Source organism: Dermacentor variabilis, chromosome 2 (genome assembly GCF_050947875.1).
Source record: "Dermacentor variabilis isolate Ectoservices chromosome 2, ASM5094787v1, whole genome shotgun sequence".
NCBI lineage: Eukaryota > Metazoa > Arthropoda > Arachnida > Ixodida > Ixodidae > Dermacentor > Dermacentor variabilis.
In genome coordinates this window covers 165,408,715-165,429,131 of record NC_134569.1, presented here as the reverse complement: position 1 = coordinate 165,429,131, position 20,417 = coordinate 165,408,715, and the positions used below count along the sequence as shown (strand labels likewise).

General features: G+C 47.2%; 1 protein-coding gene across 1 annotated transcript; it reads left to right on the top strand.

Moving 5' to 3' along the window:
- Positions 1 to 1,532: 1,532 nt before the first annotated feature.
- Positions 1,533 to 10,459, top strand: LOC142571058 (uncharacterized). The gene is made up of 3 exons (XM_075679354.1): positions 1,533 to 2,048; positions 7,492 to 7,617; positions 10,098 to 10,459. Exons 1-3 carry the CDS (start codon positions 1,590 to 1,592, stop codon positions 10,359 to 10,361), a joined length of 849 nt encoding a protein of 282 aa, XP_075535469.1. The 5' UTR covers positions 1,533 to 1,589; the 3' UTR covers positions 10,362 to 10,459.
- Positions 10,460 to 20,417: the final 9,958 nt, after the last annotated feature.

The window sequence follows — 20,417 nt, the reverse complement described above, 5'->3', positions numbered from 1 at the left end:
GCGGTACACCACGCGATCTCGAATAGAACGACATTGATCCGTGTTTAGTCATGACGAAGAAAGCTATTGGCAGCTGCCTATCCAACAATAAATGCGACCTCCGATTACTCAGCCTAAAAGCGACCATTATAGCGTGATTAGCCTCGCTACCGTGCGCTCATTTGACATCTATAAATAATGTCGGGGATAGTCGTTCATAGCGCTTCTGGTGTTGTGGCGACGTCACGAGATCAATCACATTGTCTATTGATGATCGACCACGTCAGAAGCCAGCTATAGTTTATGGGGTAAACGTTGCATCTCTCTAGATGCCATTCAAGGTGCGTCATGGCAATCCGCACCATCACATTCCCTATGGAGACTTTGCCAGGCTTCAGAAGTGAGGCAATGCGTGGCTAGACTAATCCCATGTGCTGAAAGAGGACCGGTTCCAGTGCACCCGAAAACACTGCAGCTTACCGTGCCCAAATCTTGTCATGCTTGCCCAAAGCGCGGCCAAAAAAAAAAAACTTTTTCTACTCAAGCTAAAACTTTCGTTGTGCAATTTCCTTTCCTTTTCGTGTGTGTGACTGTGGGCGTGTGTGTTTCAGTGTCGCAACTATCATGCACCAAGATTTTAAGATATTCAAATACAATGAGCTGGACAAAACAAAGGTAATGTTTACCGTCGCTTGGATATACTTAGTATACTTTGTTCCATTTCGCCTAATTACCTAATGAATATTAACTAAACAATAAGCTTCTCAAACAATATCGACATAATAAGAAAATTCTGGCCCAACATGAAAAACTCTCGATACCGCTTTCTGTTCTACCGTGCTTTTCCGGGCGTGAAAGAAACCCGCGAATACACGTAAAGTACCTTGAGCAGCCATTTGCGCGGCAATATTGCGTATATTTGTGGGCTACTTTCACACTTAGAAATGTCTTGGACGCTCGGACAGCAGCAACATGTCTTGTATAACACAAAAAATTTGATCGGTGAAGACGAGCATTAAGCAAATATTTTCTAAGCACATATTACCTTGCACACTTGAAACTTTCGGAATATGTCTCCCACAGAGTGTCCGACGTTTTCTGAAGCTATAATATTTATGTCGTTTCGGCGCTCTCAGGCAAGCGGAGAAATTTTTCAAGCGTTTAATATAACGCATCTAAACGATCCAAAGGTGACAATTTTGCAACCTTTCATATAACCGCTTATTAACACACACACACACCAATATTTGTCTGCATAAGATCACGTTATTTTCCACATTTTTTCTAATATATACTTCACGGATTAGCTAGTTTCCTCAGAGAACCGTTCAAACTAACATATAACGTTTTCGGGCGCTTCTATGGTCACATTAATAGCTTCGCTGTAAAACGGAACAACTGCTCCGAGTGTTTGTCAACGTACAGCAGGCACCTCCAAGGGCTTCTAGCATGCCATAGAACAAGGAAATAAGCAAGCCAGCACGAAAGCATGCAAACAGGCAAGAAGTGGCAGCGAACATCATCACCGGATCTGCCCCTTTCAAGACAGCGCGCGCATTGCTCGAGCACAAAAGAAAAGAACAGGCTAGCGCAGGGACGTCGCATTCGGGATGCCGCCTCGTACGCAGCAGCTAAAGGACGTCGCCGCCGCACCGGCCTCCAAGCCACCAGCAGGCGCAAATGCTGTGGCTGTCGTGGCGCAGGCCGCACCAGTGGGCCCAGCCGCACCAGTGCGCCCAGCCGCACCAGTGGGCCCAACCGCACCAGTGGGCACAACCACTTCAGTAGAACATCCGCGCCCTGCCGGCGCGAGAAGGGCTCCGCCTCGACAAGAAGTCATACCGCCGAATCCAAAGGCCGTTCTCACCGGTACTGTGGCGTGTGGCGAGCAAGACGAGGTAGTGGCGAAATACTCGACCAGTCCGACCAGCGCCTTGAAGGACACAACTGAAATCACAACTGGCGTGTGGGATGCGGAAATCGGCGCCCCTCTGTCTGGTAGCGAGGAACGCAGGCGTCGCCACGGCGTCCGGAGGCCTGCGGAGTTGCCCAGGCTCCGTCTTCCTAAGGTCAGTTGCTGAACCAGGGATTAGTTACGGTAGCGGGGCGGTAATCTAGGGCTGCCCTTGGCGCACACTTGTCTTTAGCTCGCGTGCATCGCACAGAGATTGTATTCACAAGTACGCGCGAGCGTTTATTAACGTTGCACGCCTTCTCCCGATTCGGAAAGCGCTTTTTTCCCACTACCCCATTGTGAATCTGGCGCATGTGACTGAAGTCTAGCTTTGGAAAGTCGCTTAGTTTCGAATTTTGTTGGTGCAGCACATGCGGCAATGATATTAGGTGCTCCTTTAATGATATGACGCATACCTCATAGCTTAGTAAGGCGTCGATCATTCAGCACTGGAGTGAAACCGAGATAAGCTGGTTGATAGAAGAGAAAGCACAGCTTTTTAACCGTCGATAGCGAGAAGCGGGGAGCAAATTCGGTGAAATTTCATTCTAATATGTTGAACGACTGATATAGCAGGCCTAACATCGATGCTCGATGTCGGATTGTCATTGTCTTTGTTGCACAAACCTGCATAATTTCCTTCAAACACAAGAGTTGCTGCCCTTGGCGAAGCCCTCTATATTGTCTACAGCGCGCCAAATACAGAGTGTGTTGGCTCATGAGGTGTGGTTTTCTCTAAACACTGTTGATCTTCTGTGCTTAGAAAGATTATAATTGGCACATATGAAGTGTTAATGCTTGAGATCCAGAGCTGCGTGTATTGTGCGAGGTTGGGGAGAAGTGAAACGAGGTTCAGGAAACCTAAATGAGCTGTAATCGAGGACCAGACGGAAACATTCTCGCGAGAACTGCTTGTTCCTTCCGGCTTAATTATTGCGTAAGTGGATGCGCAACGGTCCATTTCGATATTTTTCTGTATGCAAGCGTTCAATACAACCTGTGCTTGTGGGTTGGTTGATTTTCAACAAGAGCGCGTGTTCTCGATTGTTTCGTCAGCTACTATGGCGCGAGACTTTACGTTTTATCTTCACCTCTCGAAAAGAAAAAAAAAATCTCATCCACTTGCCTGTAAGCAAGTAGCTACAAAGAAAACCATGCTGGTTTCTCAGAAGAAAAAAAAACTTCGCAGTTGAAGAAACCTCCTTCCTGGTTCGGGACGAATTTTTATGCAACTTGTGGGGATGCGTGACTCTCACGCCTCCCCTGAGATCTAGTTTTCCCGCATGGCTCGTCTCCTGCAGGGCGGCTTCGCCCGGCGCGTGGCCTGGCGCCCGCGGCGGTTGGAGTGGTACAAGCGCGGTGCGAGAGATGGCGCGAGCGTCGCGCCGCTGCGGGGTTACTCGGGCGTCGGGAGACAAGGCGCTCTGGTTGTTGGGTTCGAGACAGCAAGCGGAACGGTCGTGCCGCACGTGCAGCGACCCTCTTGCCCGGCGGGTCGGCGCACGGCGGGGACGTCTCCCACGTGCGCGCCGAACCATGCTTCTGCGAGACCGCCTCGCGTGGCCGCCTTCGAACGCGCCACGATTCGCGTGACCATACACGCGAAGGACTAGGCGTTGGGATCCAGCATGGGGCGAACATATTCGCTCGCTTCCGGTCGCGGTGAGTCAGACTTCTAGATTTGTCGCGCGCCCATCGGCATGTTTTGTGGATAGCAACTCGGCTAGCAGGCATTGATTTATAAAAGGTGCAATAAATGCCCTTGCGATTGTTTGCACTACTGTGTTGTCGTTCCTTTGTCCCAAGAGTACGGGTGTGAGAGACCCCCACAAACTGCGAAGCTATACCTTTCATACAAACCCTTGTGGCTTTCTCTTTGTATTTTCTTGCTACATTCATGTGGATGACACTCTATCTTTCACCAACTTTCCTCCATATTGTGCGCCACCGCAGGAATGGTTTACCCTCTCCACTTCTTGCTTTGTCATCAGGTCTTCTGCACGAGCTCCTATTATTCCTTTCGTTCGTACCCTAGCCGCGCGAAAATGTACGACAGCTATGTTTTTGTAACATTTATAGTCTCGGTATAGTGAGCGTACCCATTTTTTTTTTTTTAGCCTGCAAGTACATGAGCTTCGTAAAGCGAAAGAGACCAGGCTACAGGGATTTACAAACACCTCATGCTGGCCCGCCCTTCCGTAAATAAAACATCAGTGCCCTTCCATTCTGTGACCAGTGAAGCTGTGTATGTGGGCCCCTTAATGGGGAACTGCACATCCGCCGCGGCCCGGCCTGGCATCGCACCATATTCGGGATCGGTCCACGTATGGGGAGTTTCGTATCTACACAAGCACACAATCACACACAAGCACACGTCTTCGTCTTATTATTAATTATACATTAATAGTTTCGTTTAGTAGCAATAATTTAAATTGTAATAGTAATTTTTCTCATTATGAATAATTAAATATGACGACGACGAACGCGGAGCAGTGGCACGAGCACATTCGCGTGGTAGCGCCGAGGGGAGCCAACGAGCCACCCGTGGAAGAAGACAATGATGGAGCCAGTACTGATGATAGTTTTGCGTTAACACACGGAGGCGATCCTGGGGAAAATATCGCTTAACAGTGTTGCTATAAAAAAAGAAATTGGAGATGACAATGATGATGAAACAGATCTTCATAAACAGATATAACCGGCGATCTCGTGTGTGCCGCCCTCGGGTGGGTGGCTTTCTTCGTGCGGGATGGCACCACACTCTGCTGCCCGCTTTGCTCGGTTTATCAGTCGTCGCTTGTCGTCCGGGCCAGCACTGATCAGCAGGTCCTCCCACTCCTTTTGTATCGGCGCTCTATTCTCTGGCGCTTCCGTGAGACCGTTGCATTCCCATACCATGCGATACAGGGCACGGTTATTGCGCAGAACTGACAGTTGCATTCGTGTAGTATCGGATGTTTCCTTTGCAATAAAGTGGTGTATGGGAACGCATTTGTTTGCAGTCTTCGTTGGGCAGGCTGTTAGGCCTCCTGAATGCTATGCGTGGGGTGAAGTGGTGGGTATTTTTTCTGTCTAATGTGTCATATTCTAGGATGCCTCTGTGTCGGTTTGGAACTGGCGCCGGAATACGATCGGTTCTCGCCATTACCTGTTTGGTATGACCTCGGACTGCATTATTAGCCGCTATATTCGCCGCAACGAAATAATTGAAAAAACAGTATTGGCAATAATTATGTACCTTCCCATAAAATATAAACGATACAGCAGCACCAGTACATGATTAAACAAGTACGTCAGTAGGCAACAATGTACACAGTGCATGCGATGAAAAAGGTATGTGATACACAGCATTCATCATTTGTGAAGAGTTTCTGTAGATTTGAACATTAAAAAAGCTCGCTTATTCGTGATAGTCCTATAGTGCCTTTGCACCAAGGTTACATAGTGGGCAGGCAGACCTCCCACTGCAAAGTATAGGACCAGTTCGCTAATAAACAAGAAGTAACTTATTAACATCCTAATTTCTGCGCTGAAGTCATACCTTTCGGGGGCAGTTTTTTTCTATGAAATGAAAATTTTATATTGTATACATCGTAGCGACAAAAAATACAAATATTTGTTAATATTTTGGCTTTGAATGGGAGATTTTCAGCGTAAACTGCCATCAACTGAATGTTTTAAAAACAGGATGGCTTCGTTAGATTTCTGAATTCGCTATCATAATGGCATACATTATGACTACCCATTATCTAAAACCGTTTTGCGGCTACGGGAGGTTTGGTAAGAAATGTGGAAGAAGGCTCCAAAGATACCGCACAAGATTCTAAACTCAGCAACTCTACAAAATATCAGGAAAAGCCATCTTTACCTGCGCCACAGGGTCGGCATGTAATGTAGTTGCATTGCTGACGCTGGTATTTCTCTTTAAGGCAATGCTTGTTTTTTTCCAGGTCGAATGCATCATCTAAATCATTGCGATTCCTGCATGAATCATTCTACCCGAAATGGTTAAAGAGCAGTAGTGAAGTTTATCACACTGTAGCGCCATTAAATTTTAGTAAACTTTTCTAGTGGGCTTATGCGCCAAGGTACTACATCCTCATGATAATATGGATCGTAGCTACCAAATCACGCTGTGGGAAAGAACAACTCTCGCTTGGACATGCGTATTCGGTTTGAGATATGTTGAGGCTGGCCAAAAAATTTCCTTGTGGAAGGCTGCCCTTTGCTGCCAGCTCTGCCACCTGGCGACCCAGCAAGGACGCGTCGTTCACATCACACGGTGCACCGCATACGTTAAGCTTGCAGCAAGACGCACGATTGCTGATATTAAGCTAGACTGTTGGCGATATTCTAAACGAACATTTGTTATGCACAAGCGTCCCGTAGAAATATCAAGGTCGATCCATATGCGTCGCAAAGCTTCACGCGAACAGCAGTTGAGAACAAATTTGTCACTGAAATTAGCAAGGGCGAGTATTTGAGCAGCAATTGAAGGGCGACGATGCGAGGAGGGAACAAACCATTCGAAAAGAAAACGTTTTTTATTTAATACGAGAGGCAGTTTGATTTATTCAGCAAAAATTAAATTCCTAATCTGTGTTTTACTTTATCCTTACTAATAAATAGCATATTTTTTTTCAGCGGCCACCATAAGAACGGGGCTATCATTTGCTTTGCAATGCAGCTCTTGAAGTGTGCAGAAAGACGCACTCGTAAAGTTCATGTGTTGCAATACACCCCCCTCACTCGATGTGTTATTTTGCTTGTCGACGTTTTAATTTGATGACGTGTGCAGTTTGGTCGTTGCTTAATCTGTTCATTCAGTAGTAGTCATTTACGAGCGCCAGATAATTGCTTACAGCTGTTTTCGTGCGGCTGCGCTGGGCGACTGGCTTGGCATTTGACGATGGAACCAGCACTCCACACCCAAATCTTTCGTCGGCCTCCGAAGAAAGTATGTTCTTTGCACGGCTGCAATTTGTACACCCTTGCGGCTGGCATTTTGCTGCATCGCATTCCGCGCTGAAAGCTCAAAGCTCCCATCAAGTCGAATGGCGGGGCATTTGAATATACAGCTCTAATGGCTGGCCAACAATCAAATTTCGTGCCTTTGAGAACAAAATGACGCCACTTCTGTTTTTAGCGGAAAAGGGGTCACAGTATTTTTTTTTCTGCCAGGAGTGTTCGATCGTCACACAGACGGTGCTAAGCACCATGAACCGCCGCAAAACCGCGATCTTTTGAACGTATGGGTTCCTGTGGAAGCTTCACTACCAGGTATATTTTCAAATCTTACCAAGCATGTTGACCTGGAAGAACCATGCGCTTCAACTTTGCTGCGTGAGCTATAAATTCGGTATATTTATGTTGGACTAGTCGTTTCTACTTACTCATCTAATTTACTAATGTAGTGAGTGGCGCATGCGTATGTGCGAATTCAAATCACAGTAGATGCGCGATTCCGCCTTCTTAAACAAGCAGGGCTTAATAACTTCAAATGGGGTTGAATCAATACGGCCCGCATTAAGTCTACATTGTCGCTTTTTTGCCTGCAGTTCATGCTGATGTGGGCTCCCATGAAAATCATTGGACTTCTGCGACCACAACCCACACGTGCCCGCCACGCTCCTACGCTGCGTCAGTTGCTGCGCGAAGTGCAGCACAAAGAACAGGAAGCTTTGGTAAGTAGCGCCTTCGGCAGCTCTAAGAATTCTTGTCCACAAGGATTACGTGCTTTATGAAAAACTGACCGATTGCAACGAGCCAGTTCCAATTTCTGTTGACTCGATATTGTGTTACGGCTCATTTTATTGCGATAGCACTTGTACGGACACTCCGGGCCCGTTTTGCCCATCGCCATTGCCGTGAGGTTTCGTTAAAGTTCAAGGGCGATAAAATCGTCGCCGAGCGCAGTATTCTGTGCGCGCCTGTTAAACGCGCGAGGGTGAGCCGGCAATCGTGTCTCAATCTCGCGCACGCAAGCGACAAAGGATGGATGTTACGAGCGTCCTCTTTGGAACGCGGTGATGGGTCGCGCCACCAAGGTCTTCCTATTATGTTACCTAATGTCCTGTCTATGTTAAAAAATAAAAATTTGGAGGACGCTTAAGCTTCGCCTTTAAGAGGGGAACGCGATAGCGTTAAAAGATCCTGACTGCTTCTCACACTTCACGGCAACTGCAGCCTGTGTAACCGTAATGTTTACTTGGAAACGCTCGCGTCGAACGCTATGCACGTTGGCAGGCTTTCTGGTAGAATCGCGGCCTCTTGCGTGGGTCGCGATGAGGTGGAGGCGAGCGCCTTCTGGAAGTGTTTCAACGAAGCGGGCGCGCTGCTCCGTGGACTCCGAGATATCCACGCGCCGGCGCGCGCGAATGGCTAACCCCGTCGCCAGTCTATGAATGGTAGAAACGCCGGAAAAGGGGTTTTAGTTTTCATGTAACATAATTATATTTTCTCGTAAATTAAAGTTACAGTCCGAAAAATATCATGTCTGTAGGTTGTGTGTAAGTCTTCCTAACGATGTTTCTACGGATTTTAGCTTGAGACACAACATTAGTTCAGTAACTTGCTTGTGACACATGGAGGGCGTGTGTATGGGTGGTTCAAATATCTTTTAGCCGAAACTACCTCTGACGCTGGACGCCCACACCTGAACTTCTGCGACACGGGGCCCTTAACGCAATCGCGTTCAAGAACAAAACCCACGATGAATTTCCACAACCAAAGTTTCTGAACTCCTATTGTGAACTTTGTTCATGTATGCCTCAGTTTGTCGTTTCGCTACTTTTCTTCCAAGCGGGGAGGAAGCGCGCCGTCTACCGTCGAGCGCAAGGTTCCGGGGCGATACGAAGGAGGGGGGGGGGGGGTGCGTTCTACTCCGGGAGGCCGGGGTGCCCGCACCCACCCGTCCGGGTCTCTGTATCTTGAACACCATCTACGACGAGGACAGAGTCCGCCCGTGCGCTCTGTTTTGGCGGCTTAGATTGCGTTGTTGCAAGACGCAGCACGAAGGTTAATTCGCTCGCTGCTGCTGTCGCGCTTCGTCGCTCCAGCGCTTTGAAAGCGAGTGTCCACAGTCATTGCGTGAGATGAGTTTGTATTTGCCTGTGCGCTAGTGACAATGCTTGTTAATTTGTTTAGTAAGTGATTGTTTACAAGGTTATACGGCCAATAAATCTATTATCCTTACTTCGTCTAGATGTATACCAGTTCGCTATCCCAATCTATGTTTCGGCTTTTGGCGATACTGCGAATTTTTTTTATTATTCTTCCAACGAAACTGTTGACAAATCCGTTCGCGCCATCGATACATTACTTAATCCATCTTCATGTCCCTACTCCAAAGAAATAAAACAAAAAGCGCCCGTAACTTAAGGCGCATTGCAAATAAGGGTGACAACTTTCGTCGCTGACGTATCAGAAAGAACATCTTTGAGACTTCAGTTGGTATTCGCACTTTTTAATAAGAGCAAAAACACACTTGTAAAAACTAATATTTCGCTGCTAGGTGGTGCGTCACAGCGTTCATATATGCACATGAGTACCCAAAAATCGGACAGTTTCATTAGGATTTCTCGAAGATTCACAGTAATATTGGATTCTTGCGGGTGCTATAGCAAATCCCATGGGTAACAACGTTACCCTCGAGGCTGTACGAACATCTTTTTTACTGTACATGACAGAGAGCTTAAGGCACACCAGCGATGAGAAAACCGTTGTTGAAAGCTGCGCACTAATTCTGGCCCTCGAGGCTGTACGAACATCTTTTTTACTGTACATGACAGAGAGCTTAAGGCACACCAGCGATGAGAAAACCGTTGTTGAAAGCTGCGCACTAATTCTGGCCATTTGGTTTTTCTCAGTTTTTCTGCCTTCTGTTTTTGTGTTGTTATGCTCCTTGCCACAAGAAGTCACCGTCAGAAAGTTCATCTATATCCACCACTGTAATTTAAGGTTCATGGTCTTATCTACGGCACAAACCAGCACCCGTAAGGGCGCAAATGTTTTGACTTCGTAGCTTTGTAGGATTATGGTTCTACATCAGGCCGACAACAAGCTAGCGCAAACGTCCTTTTAAGAGTTTCATTTGTCAATAATACCCCGAATAGTAAACGTCTTTTTTTTATTCTGCGCCGAACCTCTGCCTTTGCGCGTGCAGAACCGTTACACCAAAGAGCGTCAGCGCCAAGTAACCGTGGTGTTGGTCATCGTTGTGCTCTTTATCTACTTCGTGGGGGTCGTCAGCGCCTACTTCTACTACGAGCTGACAGACCAGACGCCGGCCGTGCCGGGGAAGAGACGCGTGCCCCTTCACCTGCTGAGGAGCACCATCAATGGATCTGCAACATCGTCGCCTCAAGAGGCCCAGTGGCGCTCGGTCAAGCGTGCGGCTCGGGCGTTCTTTCGAAATCGCCTGATCTAGAAAGTGGTGGACAAACCTCCAAGCTTGCATGCGAACAGACCTCGTACCGTTACTACGGTGTATTTCTCATCAATGATAACTACCTTTATCCGCCCTTCCCCTTTTTTGTGTCTGTATGTGTTGCAACGACTGTGTTCATTTAGATAACTTGTCATTGGCACTATACTGTCATTCTTTGCTCGCGTTGCCTGCCACCTTCGCTGTGTCTCTCGATCACGCACTGAGGGGGCGTTCCGAATGAGCGGCACACTGTTTAGAAACATGGCTGAGGCCCTGTTACCGGTTCACATAGCATGACTGTCTTATTGAACGTGTGATGGTGAAGGTAGTATTACTACCGTCCCCATTTTGTCAGCAGTTCAATCAATGCTGAACTGTAGACCCATGTAGGCATCCACCCTCCCCTACATGGGCGGCAGCATGGCTCCCGACATGATGTTTGGAGTGAACGTTTCCTCCCGTTCGAACTGAATTCAAACTAGATTTTGTCATTGAGCTCACGCAGCCGGTCCCACCAATGACGAAAGGCACGCACCCGATCCGCTCATAGCGTCATGAGCAAGAGAAAATATCTGTGCCCCCAAGCAATGATGTATTAAATTTTAACGCTTATACGTTTAGTTTAGACGAAGTTCTCCAGTGATATCGATTTACCCTGTCATCATACAAAATGTTGTTTTAGAGGACGCTTGTTTTAATGTACATGTCCCTTTCTTCACATATTAGCGGAACAATTTACTTTTTTATGGGTGATTGAAAACTGTTTATTCCATTGATGTGCCAATGCTGATAAAGTACCGACACAAAAGTATTGTGTTCCACCTTTCTGGCTTTTTTACGCAGTTGTCAACTCTAATTACGGTACGAAGCTACGTTGACTCGAGAATACCACAAATTATTATTGCAGCGCCTTTTGCCCTACTCGTTTGTAACGCTCGCCAAGCGCAGCGCAGCTTCGGACGTGAAACAGGAGTCTGACCACGTGATCGAAACCGGGTGTTGCGGTCACCGGGTGCCACTAACAGCATACGTTTCCTTCAATCAATCCGGTGCGGCTGGAGCCCATATTTTGACCTTGGCGCCAGATGCTGCCGAATGCGCCTTTCCAATTATTAGCTAGTGATGAAAACGCGAGGGAGCACTCCCTCCCCCCTTGTCCCGTACAGTGTGGGATTCGGCTTGATGTCAAGATGGTCATAGTTTGCTTTTAAGCGTCAGTGGTGTCTGGTTCCATGACACCACCAAAACGGGTTTCGATGACGTGATGAGTCTGTTTTTTTTTTTTTCACGTCCTCAGTCGCGCCGCACCTTGCGCGTGTTTTCAAGCGAAGCTTGCATTGGGCTCAGAAGTGTCGTTGCCGTGGTCACGCAAAAACGTAGTGGCTCCCACAGTAGAACAGCCGCGGGAAAGGGCGGTTTGATGAATTGACAGCTGCGCCGGCACCGGAGATTTGAGGCATTATCACGGAGTCCTGTCCGGCCTCGGGAAACTCCGCAGCTTCGGTGGCAAAGGTAACTGGCGCCATCCATCAGAGTGCAGAAAACCAACTCCGCCTCCCTTGCACGGCGTCCTAGATGGCCTCTCATTCAAGAGGCTGCGCTCTTTAACGCTCCTCTCAACTCCTCTCCCCTTGCCCTCCCTCGCAACTCCCTCACTTCCGACTGCTGTCTCCGCGCGCGCCCGCCCCCCCGGCGATAGCTTAGCTCGCTGCATGAAGTTTCCTACTTCGTTAACTGCTGTTATCGGGAAGCGTGCGCTGCTGTGCATTGACCGGCGTAGACAGTTTCGTGGTCCTCGACAGCTGCCTACTTGTGCTCCGCGATGTTTCACCCGCTTCACGACTCGCACCGCTCGTGCATCGTGCAGTCGTGCACGAATACCTCAAAACAAGCCCTGCAAGTTTCTTCCGGGTGCCTAAAGACAACAGCTGAGTGGGCAGGCCAAAGGACATAAGACGACGCATGTACAGGGAGGTCCCTTATGAAAGGAAATACGCGAGCGGCGTGTCCTGTGGGCGGTAGTGTTCCTGTATATGCTCCCGCAGGGAGCAGAGTTGCGCATAGGTCCGCTTTATGATCCAGCCATACAGTGAAGCCACTCCTTGCGCACGCAGGAGGCAAATGTCGCGCGGTGTTCCATTTGCTTTTTCTGTCTGCTGGTCGCGAGCTACATGCGGAAATTGTGGGCAAGCGCTGAGCGAGCTGACACTTTTTAATGCAGGCAAAGCTCGAACGATTGGCGTAGACGAAGAGGCGCCAACCCCTCGAAATTTCTAATCTGTGTGTACACATATACACGCACATATACAAACACACGCACGAATGTACATATAAACAATAGGGCCCCCCTCGATCCCTCGAAATAAAATCCTGACTACGCCCGCGGCTCGAACAGCTTAAAAGTTCGTGTGCAAATGCGCATTACCTCGCAACAAAAAGCTGTGCAATGTTTTTCAGCACGTATATATGAAGTGTTCTCGCGGAGGCGGAAGACAAGAAATGTTCTCGAGGGCGTTTAAAGCAAATCTCACACGTGTGGTAGACAACTATGTGAGCACATTTTGGCTGCCGAAACGAGACGAATAATCAATGTCGCCAACAGAACTATCGTGCCTGCAATGATGTGAGTGACCGTTGACCGTCATTCATCCCTAAACATCGTTCACAGTAACTGCACGTTTTCTATATATACGGTGCAGGCGCGTAAACTTAAACGCATTTCAAATGGTAACATGCGCACATCTTATGCAAAGCTTGTTTTTACGATTCATAGCGCAAACTTAACAGCTGCGTCGTAGCAGCAAATCTGCAAATGGAAAAATATTTAAGAGACGCGAGCTTCTAGATCAAATTTATTTCGTACAAGGGAATGGATGAGCAATGGCTGGTGGTTGCAGGGGATGAGTGCTGGTTCTTGGAGCCTCGGGTGGAAGAATTCAAAGCCACTGGAAAGGCAACAAGTTATTAAGAGTAACAACAGGCTATTTTTATTCGACTAATCACATAAGATGACAAACTGGCAAAGTAATTATTCACACATTGCGGACTGTAATATGACAGCACATCGTTCTTTATCCCTTCATACTACTCAGGTTAATTTACTATAACAGAGCGCTTATTAAACGTACAAAAATAATTTCGCATGAAGGCGGATCGAACAAGCGACATATTGCGGGCGGTAAATGCTGAAGCTATCACAGCTGTCTCATCAACGGGAACGCACCATGTTTTCGCTTACTACATAAAAATGAACACCAGTACATCAATCGAACTCGTATGAAAAATGAGAACGCTGACAAAAAATTTAAAAAAAAGAGTAGAGCACAGCCAGGGTGCAGTGGGCAAATTGTATCTGCTAGCATTGACTATGTTTTTAACACACTGTTCTGGAGCCGCATAGTCAGAACAATCGTACAAGCAACAAAGCGAATTGAGGGAGTTGGTAAGTTAACATTCTTGGCGTATATGTGCAGCGCGACACAGACGTGTCGTCCTTTCTTTGTACCGCGTCTGTGTCGCGATGCACATATACAATAAAAATTGCACAAATGAACAACTTCTCATGGCAGGCGTACGCATTTCAGCGTGTACACGAGTGTTACTCGAGATAAATGCCGCTTTAGTGTAAACAAGCCGAACTCACTTCTGCAAACAAGGCGAACGGACCTCGCATATCCCGGTCCCTTTCGGAGCCGGCCGGTCTCGTTCGTCCGCACGGCACCGAGTAAATGGCTTTGCCACCTTCCGTGCGATTTGCGCAGTTTGGTGCGCAGCAACCCGTCATACTTGAATACACTTGTCAAAATGATCTGCTTCGTAGCACTTCACCAAAGTCATTAACTTAATATCCTCGAGTACCATACCTGCAACTCGGAGTCGATCGTTGCTACGCACGCTCGCTCGACGGTCCGGTGATTGCAATTTCGGTGGCACTGACAGAAAAGAGTCGGCGCCATTTCCGTAAAGTTGGCTTCGGAGCGCGAAGTTGATCATTTGACGTCATTTTGCGCCACGTGATTGAACTCGGCGAATAGCGGTGCGAGCTGCGCTGGAAAAGGTATGCGCAACTCTGCTCCCTGCGGCAGCATATACAGGAACACTATGCGGCGGCTGCTTAGAGCGCCACCAACAGGCAGCAAGGGAAAGCACGCCCGATGGTAGCGCCGTCTATTGGCGACCAGAACAACCAGATACAGCTGATAGGCAAGCGGCTTCCGCTTGCCTATGAGCCAGGTGGATGCGCAACAGGTGCGGCCTGCAACGCAGTGTGTCATGCTACCAAAGCGCGCTCGGTACGCTAGCACACTGGAAACGTGGAAGGACCAACATATTGTCCGCTAGTTAACAGGTACTCCCACCTATTTTAGTGCGGAAGCATTCTTCGGTGAGTACCTCCAGAAGATCTGTCCGCCACGCGAAAAGTGTAATCCCTTTTATCTGCACAAAACTGCGCAATGTACGAAGATAGCACATCTAATCATTATCATAGTGTAAATATAGATGATTGTTAGCTTTATAAGCAATAAGGAACAATTGAAAAAGATTGATTAGATAGAGTAATTATAGATATACATAGGGTCCATATAAAATGCACGGGGAAGACTTCAGTAGGGGTGGGCCAACTTATCTTTTGGGGTGGGGCAACTTGAAGTTTCGGGCTAGGCTTATAGACGCTTTGACAATTATAGTAGAGTTTCCGCGTACATTTTTTTTGCAGTACGGAGCTCTGGCTCCCCAGTAAACCCGTAGCGTGAATAAACCTCCTCTGATTCGGAGCAGTTTAGGAGAGAAGGGCATTCAGGTGAAATATTAACTTAGGTAAATAAAATTAATTATTTCGTTAAGCAATTATTCAGGCTATTATATTTATAATGATGGCGTCTGTATATTTAATTATTAATAAAGATTATTTAAATTGGTCTAACTAATCTCAGGTTACCCTTAATTATTCTTGATTAGGCTCCGTTGATTTAGCCTTAGTACCTCTTCATTAGCCTAATTAGTTAACATACATATTCATTAGCCTCACTATTCATAATTACCCTAAATTAATCGCCGTTGCGCTTAACTAATCTTATCGTAAATAATCTTATTAGTCTTTATTAACCTTAAATAGACCTATCATCTCTGTAATGAATATATATAGTCATAATCATAAATATTAGTACTCATCCGCATTCACAAGGCATATACACCTCCATAGGACCTCACGTATAGGACCTCCAAAGGACCGCACGCAGTCATAATCATAAATCTAAGTACTCATACGCAGTCATAAGGCATATACACCTCCATAGGACCTCACCTATAGGACCTCCATAGGCCCGCACGCAGTGCATCGTGTCACGCGCTAGAAACAGACAAACGGACGGACGCACAGATTCCGATGGAAGTAGCCCTAGAATATTTACTCTTTAATATAAGCGCGCTGGGAGTGCCGAATAACTACAGGGCGTAGGTTTGCGCTCCTACGTTTTCAAGGCGCTTGCGTATCCAACGCGGTTTGCTAGCAGAAGACATTGCGCTGCAGGCCCCGGTTCTTGCGACGGGAGGAGGATGGTGGGTGGAGGCCTTCCAGCTAATTGTAACAGGCGCTTGCCTATCGGCCATGGCTGGTTATTCTGGACGCCAATAGATGGCGCTACAAGCGGAAGTGCTTCTCCTTGCTGCCTCTAAGCTGGCGCTCTAAGCAGCCTCCGCAGAGCACGGGCCACGCGCTCATGTGTTCCCTTTGGAAAAAGGCCACCCTGTGCACGGCCCTGTGCATGTGTGCGCTCCATGAGTCTCCAGACATCGTTGCGCCTTGATTGTGCTACACGGCCCTCTTACAGGTAGAGAAAACTGTCAAATAGATGTTCCTCCTCATTGTCACCTGGTCTGTCACTTGTTTTTCTGTGCCAAGACTCATTCTGCAACTTCAGTAACTCGCCCAGCTTTCCATTCTGCCCTTAGTGGTTTTTCTGTGTGTCACCGTTCCACAAACGTACTAACAGCTGAAAAATTACTGTTCGTGTTTATGTATTATCTCAGCAAACCAATGGGAAAACTTCGCGAACAACCTTCATGTGTAGTCATGATAAGCTTTTTCTTTTTTTTTTGGAAAGCATGAGCATTGCAAGTGCTTGCAGATTTTTGCAGTTCGTATTTATTACACGAAGGAGCGCCCAGTACGTATGACTTAGTGCCTTAAGTGAAATAATTTTACTGCTACGGATTGCATTCGTGGTGAAAGATCGTGTTGTTGGTCAATTCACCTGGTCTTTGATTGAAGAATGAGACTTTCTCCGAATGTTTTGTGTGCTGCTGCAAAAGCTGACTACCTTATGTTCCCATTGCCATCGTTACTCAAGTTGCATCAAGTGCAAAATAATGTGATAATGTGTATTTCCGTTTTTAGTACAATGTTATTTTTGTTCTTCCATGTCTTTTTTCACTTTCTTCAGTAATAATGAACACGTCACGCATTTCATATACTTTCGTGCAGATTTATAAGTAGGCTGTTGTTTTTTCTTGTTATGGCTGTCAATAAAACAATCTTAGCATTTCATTAAAATTTTAGGTATTTTGCATGTCAACGTTTTTGCCATTACCAGTTAATTTTCCCTTTAGTTGTCATGACTGTCATAACACGTCTTCCAGTTTTGTGCAATATCTCAGTGAGTATATCAGAATATCTCAGTGCGCATATCGGAAGCTCTTCTACACCTTGGTCTTTAGGGCATTATATAAAAGTATTTCGTATGTGTGCATAAAAAACGATTATCGCGTTTTCTTGAGTTTTATCTTTTTGCATTTCACTGTCTGAACTTTTGTGTTATTTAGTTGTCATGTACATGTCATGCATTTCTCACTTTGTTTATTTTCTGACCGTGTATCATTCCAAGTAATGCGAAAATATTTATTTTCGGAAGCGGAAGTCAATGAAACGAGGCCAAAGTTCTGTTGTGTTGGAAGTGCAATTTATATATGTTCTGGCATATGCTGGCACACTCAAAATATGGACAGCACTGCGTGCGTGCTAAAGCATAAAGAATCCATGGTGCACTAGGCGCCAGTTCGCAAACAATGTCTGGGGTACTGCAGGCGCGCGAGACAAAAAAAAATAATAATAAGCGCCGACGCGCTGCGGATATGCAAAAAGAAAGCAAATGTGAAGGTGCGCGGAGCATGGCGAAGGGGGAAGAGGAGCGGCGCGGGCCGTCATAATAAAAACAAACAGAAACAAAGAGCTCTAGGGTGAGGCGCCGCCGCACGGCTGCTGTTCCTGGTGTCATGACAACGTAACAATTGTGCGCGCCGCCATTTCGCCAAAGCATCGCGCCCCTGCTAGGCCCGTAACTTAAGGGTACCTTGGCGCTAGCGTCGAAAGAGCGTCTGCTTAAAAACAGCCAATGGCAGCCACGCTTAGATTCACCCCTGGGGTACAGCTGCCTAGGCGCGCGTTCACGCCACTCGCTCAACCAGTTACGAGCTCTTTAGCTTCTGCAGGGGAGGGAAAGGGCAGGAAAGTACATCGCGGGCACTGCGCCGGCTTCGTTTCAATTCAGTCAGGTAGGGCTGTCGGCCCATCCAGTTATGCACGACTATAGCCGCAGCCGGTACAGCATAATGTATTGGCGCCTCAGAATCATAGGCAGTAGTACATATTGAAGTCAGTAACCAGGGAATGTACGCGACTTTTCGTAGAACTTGTTGACAGGCCAATGTAATTCGCGTTGCTGACGCTCGTATTTCTCTTGATGATATTGTTTGTTTTTCTCGATGTGTGATACATTCTCTCAAACATTAAGATTCCTGCAGGAATCATTCTACCCGAAATGGTTAGGCAGCAGTGCTAAAGCACGTCACAGTGTAGTGCCACTAATTTTCAGCAAACTTTTCTATTGCACTTACGCGCCAAGGTACTAATTCCTCGTTGTAATATGGATAGGAACTGTGAAGCGAGGCTGTGGGAAAACGAACTCTCGATTCGACGTCCATACGCGATTTGAAAAATGTTCAGGCTGGCCAAAAGATTTCCTTGTAGAAGGCAGCCTGATAGTGTCGCTGTCAGCTCCGGCACCTGGCGACCCTGGAGCGACGCGTTCTTCACCGCCGTTAAGCTTGCATCAAGGCACAGGACTCCTTATATTAAGCTAAACGGCTGGCGATATCCGAATTGAGCATTTTTTATGCACAAACCACCCGTACAAATCTCAAGGCCGACTCAAATAGGTCGCGAACCTTGGGCCGAAAAGTGGTCCAGAACAAATTTGTCCCCGAAATCAGCAAGGGCGCATACTTGAGCAGCCATTGTAGCGCGACTATGTCAGGCGGGGTAAATCATTGCTCGAGAAAAAAAAGAGTTGTTTTTTATTTAATATGAGACACAGCTCGTCCTGATCTCCAGGGGCGAGGCGGCTAGGGAAGCATATGGGTCCCGTGGTCGGGAAGCATATGGGTCCTTCCATCGACGGCGTCTAAGAAGATGTCGAGGTCGGCTCAATAAAGTTGTTTCTCTCTCTCTCTCTTGCTAATATAAAGCTTTTTTCCATTATGTACCATAAATAGGGGCGCTGACGCCGCCATGATTTGCATTGCAATGCAGCTCTTGCAGTGTGTACAAAGGCGCGCTCGTAAAGTTCATCTGTTAAAACACGCCACCCTCACACGTTCTGTTGTTTTGCTTGTTGACGTTTGACTGAATTTGATGGCGCGGGTAGTTTCATCGTTGCTTAACCTGTTCAGTCAACATTCCCACGAAGGCGCTAAATAAAACACGTGGTTGTCCAGTGTCGCATTCCTTCGTCCGTTGTTTTATTGGGCGCCTTCGTTGTGATCATGTAAAATCAACTTGCCCACCCCGTGGTCAGTGACTGCTCAGTTAAAAGTAGTGTTACGCGTGCCAGATAATGGTTTACTTTAGGTGTTCTTGTGCGGCTGCGCTGGCCGACGGGCTTGGCGTCCCACGATGGGACTAGCACTCTGCACCTAAACCTGTTGTCGGACTTCAAATAGAGTATCTTCTGTGCACGGGTACAATTTTGACACCCTTACGGCTGAGCATCTGCTGCATCGCATTCCGCGCCTGCGGCATTTGAATATACAGCTCTAATGGCTGGCCAATCAAACAAATTTCGCGCCTTCGAGAACAAAATGACGTCACTTCTGTTTTTAATGTATATGGCGTCCCAATATTTTCTCTTTTTTTTGCCGCCGGAAGTGTTCCCTCGTCACACAGATAGCGCTAAGTCCCATGAACCACCGTTTAACCACCATGTTTCGAACGTATGGGATGCTATGGAAGCTTCGCTAAGAGGTACATTTACCTTGCAAATCTTACCAAGCATGTTCGTATGGGAGGAGAAGGCACTTTAACTTTACCACATAAATATAAGCTCTAAATTCAGGAAACATATAGGTCACACTAGTGGTTTAGTCTTGTTGGATCTGGAGAACAATCCCAATTGCTGTCCCCCAGATATTGGACCTTGCGGTTGGGTGCGGGAGTTGGCCGAGGTTGAGGAGGACGTCGGGATGAAAAACTGGAGGTTTATTTAGATTATTTACAGTGAGAGTACAAAGAAATTAACAGTCATAAAGTCATTACGGGCTGGCAGCAACTCGGACGCTGCGCCCAGTGGCAAGAAGCTCGAAAAAGATGAATGAAGGAATGCACTTGGAATGCTGCCTTGCTGCTACTGGCCTCAGGATTTTAAGCCCTTCGGTGTCTCGAAGTCACGTCACATTCGGCCAGTCGGCGAGCCCGCTCAGGTGACGCCATTTTCGGCCAATCGGCGAGCCCGCTCAAGTGTCGTCATTTTCGGCCAATGGTAGGCGCCCGTGCGAATGTGTCACATCCGGCGCAGAGGGTCGCTCCTTGGGCCCCAATTATCCGAGTACTTACTTCTCTCTGCGGTATTGCCTTCCCGGCTTGCAAGCGCATAGGCGGATGGTGCGACGTTCCAGTGCTCTAAAGAAGCTTTGCTCGGGACCTGCGTTAACTGGAACCGTTCCAGGCTACCGCTACACTTTCGGGAAGAGTTAAGCAGCGAAGTGCTCCACCTGCGGCGCACG